Source organism: Sceloporus undulatus, chromosome 4 (genome assembly GCF_019175285.1).
Source record: "Sceloporus undulatus isolate JIND9_A2432 ecotype Alabama chromosome 4, SceUnd_v1.1, whole genome shotgun sequence".
Lineage (NCBI taxonomy): Eukaryota > Metazoa > Chordata > Lepidosauria > Squamata > Phrynosomatidae > Sceloporus > Sceloporus undulatus.
This window is the reverse complement of record NC_056525.1, coordinates 2131765-2139161: the sequence shown is the minus strand read 5'-3', so window position 1 is coordinate 2139161 and position 7397 is coordinate 2131765. Positions and strand designations below refer to the sequence as shown.

Genomic DNA, 7397 nt, shown 5'->3' with positions numbered 1-7397 from the left:
ATAATAATAATAATAATAATAATAATAATAATAATAATAATAATAATAATAATAATAATAATAATAAATAATGAAATAGGAAAGTTTTTGCTTGCTCATGCAAAAACATGAAGCAGGGCCAAAACCTCAAATCGGGCAAAGACTGGCTTCTCGACATCCACACTTGATTCAGCTTTTCCAACCTACAACCCAAATTTAAAAGACCCAGAGCCTTATCGCATTAACTACAATCTGGGAAGGCAAACAGAGAGAAGAACGTTTATATGGCTCTGCAGAACATTGAAGCACTTTTGTTCTCTTTCATTTATAATAGTGTGGGAGAGGGTCGTAAAAGTGTCCCTTTTGCAAAGCTGGAAAAATCCATTTGGCAAAAGGGACGGTTTTAGCATCCTCTCCCACGCTTTTACAACTAGGAGAGAATGAAAGTGCTTCGACGTCATGCAGAGACAGAAAGTGAAACGGACTTCTCTCCACTTGCCAGCCTGGTTTGATTTCAATGCAATAAGGTTCTCAGCCTTTTCCCCAGGTTTTTGGTTCTCTCCACCATGATGATGGGCGGCTGGCTGCCTTCCCCATGCAGTCCCTGTCAGCTTCCGGGGCCGTTGCTGCGGGTGCGAGTTGCTCTGGGGTCAGAATGAGGTATCCATCATTGATAACTTGGTTAGGCACCTTGTTGCAACCTCAGTGGTGACAAACAGGCTACAAGTCCCATTGGAAGGCAGCAGCCAGATTGCTGCAGAAGAGAGAACAGGGAATGGGGGCGATTCAGGCCCAGAATACTCCGGGATCAGCCCAAATATTTTGGTCAGTGAAGACAAGCCCTAGGACACCTTAGCTCCATAGTGTGTAGACATGGCTATGTTGAGACAAGGGAAATGGAAGCACATGTCAACTGCACTTCCTCTCTCCTTCCTTCCTTCCTTCCTTCCTTCCTTCCTTCCTTCCTTCCTTCCTTCCTCTACTGATGCCATTTGAGTTTCTTGTGTCTCCAAGAAGGCTAGAAATGCCCTACTTTTGACAATAACCTGCCCAAACTCTGAGACCCCTCCTGCGTTTCCCTTCCCTCCGCAGTTGGCTGTACAATCTTTTCCACAGAAATATCGAATCAGCATTCAGAAAGACCATGGAAGGCAAGGTAAGGCCATTATGGGGCTCCTCAGTCTCTTGGGAGAGACAGTGTGATGTAGTGGTTTGAATGTTGGGCCAGGACTACTGGATTTATGGTTGTTGTTGTTTGCCTTCATGTCATTTCCGATTTATGGCAACCCTAAGTCATGGGGTTCTATGATTCTATGATTCCATGGCCAAGCTGAGATTCAGATGTTGGTTCAATGCTCATTAGAGTCTATGGTTCCAGCTCCAACATTGACAAAGCCAGCTTCAGCCTTCATGTCTCATTCCAAAAGCCCTGCAGTGTTTCTCTGGATTCAGCAGAACCACTCCTCTTTTTACAAGGGTTGGTGCTGCTTTCTGTGAGCCTGGTCATGAAATCCGCAGCAGTGACCCCAGGCCCTCAATGCTCAGAAGCAATTTGAGCTGGGAAAGAGTTGGGCACTTTGCTGTTTTACTGCCCATTTTTGCACACCTCTCTGTTTCAAAGGTCTTTGTGACCTTAATTTGGTGGAGCGTGTCCTTCAAAACAATGGGATTTTCTGTTCCCTCAAAGTCAACAAATAGGCAGCCCTCTGCCAAGTTTTTAGCAATCATGGCTTCATGCCCGCCTGGCACCAGAGGCTGAATCTGAGGGCGGCGGATGGTGGAGAAAGGGCTGGAGACAATGGCAGAGAGGGATGCCTTGGAAAGTCTGGGTGTCCTTTTTCCACCATGAGAGCCAGCGTGGCTTAGTGATTCCAGTGTTGGACTACAACCCTGGCGTTCAATTCCCAGCTCAGCCATAAAATCTACTGGATGACCTTGGGCAAGTCACACTCTCTCAGCCTCAGGGAAGGCAATGGGTCCCCCCCCCCCACCAGAACAAATCTTGCTAAGAAAACTCCACAATAGGTTCACCTTAGGGACACCACTGAAGGCACACAACAACAACAAGTGGATGGTTATGGTTCCTGGAGCAGAGTGACTGAAGCAAATCTGATAGAAACAGTATTACACTGGTTTGAAAATAGGCAATAAACTTTGGCTTCTCCATTTGGAGTTACAAAGTGTGCATGTGCACACACAACACTTCAAACCATATTCGCATTTATGTAATATGAAGCCACAGGAACCCACAGATGGAAGAGTCATTTAGGCCCAGTACAGAAGACTGGCACTTTGGGTTGACATGGGTGGAGCCACGGCGCACCATCTGCACGATGGATGCTGTGACTCTGCCTCCATTGTGCCATGATGCCATGCCCTTCTAGACGGTGCACAGCATCATGGCACGACTCCAGCGCAGCACCCAAACAGCGCAGCGCGGAAGAGGTGTCATCATGCCGCCCCTTCCAAGAAGCTAAAAAGAAGCCCCTTCTTGTGGCTTCTTTTTGCTCCCTGCGGAGGCCATGGCGTGCATGTGCTGCGGCCCCAATCCGGGAAAAAAGGGGCAGCATCCCACTGCCCATCTGTTCAGCCCCTTAGTGTCTCAGGAAGGTCTCTATGGTCTAAAACACACTGCAGGAATAGTCCTGTTTGAGAGCGCTTTTGCTGCCCTGGCTCAATGCTATGGGGTTCTGAGAACTTTTCTATCAGAGAGAGCTCTAGTGCTGCAATAAACTACAATTCCCTGTATTGCCTAGCACTGAGCCAGGGCACTTAAAGTGGTCTCAAATGGGATTATTTCTATCCTGGAGATTTGAACACTAGTCTCTTAGGCCAGCACTCTGACCACCAGACCAGGCGGGTTCTCTAAACTAATCATACTGAAGATCAATGTTTATCAGCTGTATGCCTCCATTGTGCGCAAACCGAGGTGGGATTGGAACCTAGAGCTCTTCTCCATCTTACACTTTATATAACTTCCCCATAGCTCCCTTTCTGAAGCAGAAAAACAGCGGCCCAAATGCTGTTGCTAGTCTGAACTACTGTAGACCCACTGGATCAATGTGATTTATCTATACTGTATGTTGATTTGTCATTCAAGAAGAGCTTCAAAGTTTCTAGTAGGAGCTTACCAAGGGTGCAGCTACACTGTAGAGATAAAGTTGGCTCTCCTTATCTGCATATTTTTTATCCACAGATTGAAGCATCCATGGCTTGAAAATATTCAAAAAAAGTATAAATACCAAATAGCAAACTTTGATTTTCCATTTGTCATCTGGCGGGGATGCTTTGATTGAGAGTTCCTGCATGGCAGAATGGGGTTGGAGTGGATGGCCCTTTCTGGGGGTCTCTTCCAACTCTATGATTCTATTCTGTTTTATATAAGGGGCACCATTTTACTGTGCCATTGTATTTAATGGGACTTGAGCATCCACAGATTTTGTTATCCGCAGGGGATCCTGGAACCAAACCCCAGCAGTTAAGAAGGACCCACTGTAATGCAGTTTGACATCACTTTAAGTGTTGTAGCTCCAGAGGCAGCGTCTGGGGCCGTTTGGAGGACTCCTCAAGCCCAACCACCATCACCTGGGCAGCCCTCAGGCAGCCTCAGCAGCAGCAGCAGAGCTGGAAGAGGACACGGAGGGCATAAAAACCCTCCAGGAACATCTCCCCCAGCAATCTGTTGAGGCAGAGGCAGTGTCTGGGGCTGTTTGGAGGACTCCTCAAGCCCAACCACCAGGGACCTAGAGGCCGGAAGAACTGGGCTATAATAGCCCCAACATACCCTCTCTCCCACAGCGGCGGCGGCGGTGCTGTGGCAGCAGAGCAGGGACTCAGAGGCTGAAGGAGTGGGGGTTTGTGGGTATTTCACCCTCTGGAGGTGGTAGAGGCCATGATTGGAGGAGGAGAGCGGATGCTGTAGGCCCTTTAGGGCCCAGGGGAACACCACCATTCTTCCTTGGAGCACCAACGCCAGAACTGGAAGTGGGGATAGTACATGGGGGTGCTCTTAAACGCCCCCAGGAACATCACCCTCCTGCTGGTACTGCTGGCTCCAGTTGAAGGAGGAGAAGCAGATGCTGTGGAACTCTTTGAGGGCCCAGGGAACATCAATACTCCTCCAATCTGCCGGACTTGTATCCTGCCATCCCACCTGAGGCCGGGAATGTGGTAGGGGCGACCATTGGAGTAGTGCTGGGGAATGGGAGATATGGCTGGAATAGAGGGAACAGATGTTGCAAAAGAAGACGGGATCGCTGTTTGAAAGCTATCCCACCTTCAGTTCCCTCTGTTTCTCGAAATGGCTCGGAGAGCAGACCAACCATTCCACAGAACCTCACTCTGCTTCTCTGCAATGCCAGGTTGGTCAAAAACAAGACCCATATCATCCAGGATCTTCTCCTGGATGAAGACGCCGACCTGGCTTGCTTTGCAGAAACCTGGCTGGGAGAGGAAAGTGCTGCCATATGGGCGCAGGCCCTCCCAGCTGGGTACTCTGTCAGTGAGCAGGTGAGGGGAAGTGGGCCGGGGGGCAGAGTGGCTCTGGTTTATAAGAACACCTTGACCTTGACCAGGATACCTGTCCGGAATACAGTCCATTTCGAGTGTATGTACCTCAGCCTGAAGACCAGGGATAGATTGGGGATTTTGCTAGTCTACCGGCCACCCCGTTGTCTAGCAGACTCCCTGACTGAGCTGACACAGCTGGTCTCTGAGCTGCTGTTGGAGACCCCCAGACTTTTAGTTTTGGGGGACTTCAACATCCCGCTCGAGACCAGCTTAACAGGCGCGGCTCGGGAGTTCATGGATACCATGACAAACATGGGCCTATCCCAACTGGTCAACGGGCCTACACATTGCGCGGGTCATACCCTCGATGTGGTCTTCAGTACGGAACAGGAATATCCGTGGGCGGAGGTGGTAAGTACCTCCGCATTGTCATGGACGGATCATTTCCTGGTCAAGACGAAACTTAGAGCCAATATCTGCCCCACCGGGGGTGGCGGACCCATTAGAATGGTCCGCCCTCGAAGGCTGATGGAGCCCATTGGATTCCAGACAGCCTTAGAGGGTTTAATGGTTGGGAATGCTGGTGATCCTGTCGATGCCCTGGTCAATACCTGGAACACCGATCTTACCAGGGCTATCGACACGATCGCTCCCAAGCGCCCTTGCCATCCCGCCCCAAATCGGAGGCCCTGGTTCACGCCAGAGCTGAGGAAGATGAAGCGGTTTGGACGACGGCTAGAGCGCAGGTGGCGGAAGACTCGACTCTTATCCGACAGAACTCGCCATAGGAACTTTCTTCGTTCCTATCGGGAGGCAATACGTGCAGCGAAGAGAGCCTTCTCCTCTGCACGTATTGCGTCTGCAGAGTCCCGTCCAGCAGAGCTGTTTAAGGTGGTGAGGGAAATGACGCAGGTGCCCCCTGCACCAAATCCCTTACTTAACCCGACGACGGCCTGCTGTGACGCGTTTAACAACTTCTTTGCAGACAAAATCTCTCAGATAAGAGCCGACCTAGATGCCACCATTGGAACAGAGTCGACAGGTGAGGCGTCCAGTGACTCCGCCGATGTAGTTATACTGGATCAGTTCCAATCTGTGAGTACTGATGACGTGGACAAGCTGCTTGGTAAGGTGAGGAAGACAACTTGCCCTCTCGACCCTTGCCCATCATGGCTGGCCGTCCGGGGGGGGATGCACTGATGAGATTCCTTACGGATATCATCGGTGCATCCTTCAGGGAAGGACATATTCCATCTTGTTTAAAGGAAGCGGCGGTTAGGCCGCTCCTGAAAAAACCTTCCCTAGACCCCCTGGATATGAGGAATTATAGGCCAGTGTCATTGCTGCCATTTTTGAGCAAGGTGATCGAGAGGGCGGTTGCCCTTCAGCTCCAAGCTGTCTTGGATGAAACCGATTATCTAGACCCATTTCAAACTGGCTTTAGGACAGGCTTTGGGGTTGAGACTGCCATGGTTGCCTTGACCGACGATCTGCGTCTGAGCATTGACAAGGGGAGTGTGACCCTGTTGGTGCTCTTAGACCTCTCAGCGGCTTTTGATACTATAGATCACGGCATCCTCTTGGACCGCCTGAGGGGGTTAGGTATCGGGGGCACTGCTCTGCAGTGGTTCAGGTCCTTCCTCTCGGGCAGGTCTCAAAGGGTGCTACTCGGGGACTGTAGCTCCAGTAAGAGGTACCTCACTTGTGGGGTTCCTCAGGGGGCTATTTTGTTCCCGATGTTATTTAACATCTATATGAAGCCGCTGGGTGAGATAATACGGAGTCATGGTGCTGGGTGTTATCAGTACGCTGATGACACCCAAATCTATTTCTCTGTATCTCGTTCGTCGGCCTCGAATTCCGATGGCATCTCTTCTCTCAATGAATGTCTTCAGGCGGTAATGGGCTGGATGAGGAAAAACAGATTGAAACTGAATCCAGACAAGACGGAGGTGCTCATGGTAGCGGCCCCGAAGCCAAGAATTGGGTTGCAACCTCCAGTCCTGGATGGGGTCACACTCTCCTCCAGCGACTGTATTCGCAGTCTGGGGGTGCTCCTTGACTCGTCGCTCCTGATGACAAATCAGGTAAATGCGACGGTCAGGAGTGCCTGTTATCAGCTTCGGCTGATACGCCAGCTGTGCCCTTTTCTGGAAGTAAGGGACCTCGAGACGGTTGTGCACGCGCTGGTAACCTCACGCCTTGACTTCTGTAATGCACTCTACATGGGGCTACCCCTGTGCTTGACTCGGAAATTACAGCTGGTTCAAAACATGGCAGCCAGGCTTGTCTCAGGAACATCTAGGAGGGACCACATTACTCCGGTTTTGAGGTCCCTCCACTGGCTGCCTATCAGCTTCCGGACCCAGTACAAGGTGTTGGTTATCACCTTTAAAGCCCTAAATGGCTTGGGTCCAAGCTATCTTAGGGACCGCCTCCTCCCGTACAATCCTCCCCGCGCTCTCCGGTCCTCTGGGAGGAACTTACTGCAGCCTTTAAAATCTAGGCTTGTGGTGACCTCCCAGAGGGCATTCTCTGCTGTCGCCCCCAAACTCTGGAACGACCTGCCGGATGAGATCCATCAGTTGACATCATTAGACAGCTTTAAAAAAGCGGTCAAGACGGATCTCTTCTGGCAGGCCTTTCCAGATTAACCATCCCGGCCCAGGTTCCTGATTCCCTCATTCCTCCTGTGGCCCCATCTTAGTGATGGTCGAGGATCAACAGAGGGATATCAGGGTTTTTAGTTAATTGTTGTTTTTATGCATTGACATTGTGTTTTTAATATGTTATACTGTTTAATATTGTCTTAAGGGGGGGAGGGATAAAGTGTTTTTAATTGTCATATTTTATATTTTACTGTTGTTAACCGCCCGGATTGGTTTGCCAGAGGGCGGTATATAAATAAA

At 50.1% G+C, this 7397-nt stretch overlaps 1 protein-coding gene across 2 annotated transcripts in view; it reads left to right on the top strand.

Moving 5' to 3' along the window:
• LOC121929840 (bactericidal permeability-increasing protein-like) overlaps positions 1-7397 on the top strand; it is a 31657-nt gene that overhangs the window by 10878 nt on the left and 13382 nt on the right. For both annotated transcript variants that reach the window (XM_042465781.1, XM_042465780.1), the window contains exon 5: positions 1072-1135. In XM_042465781.1, coding sequence (XP_042321715.1) covers positions 1072-1135 — 64 coding nt within the window. The remainder of the gene's footprint in view (positions 1-1071; positions 1136-7397) is intronic.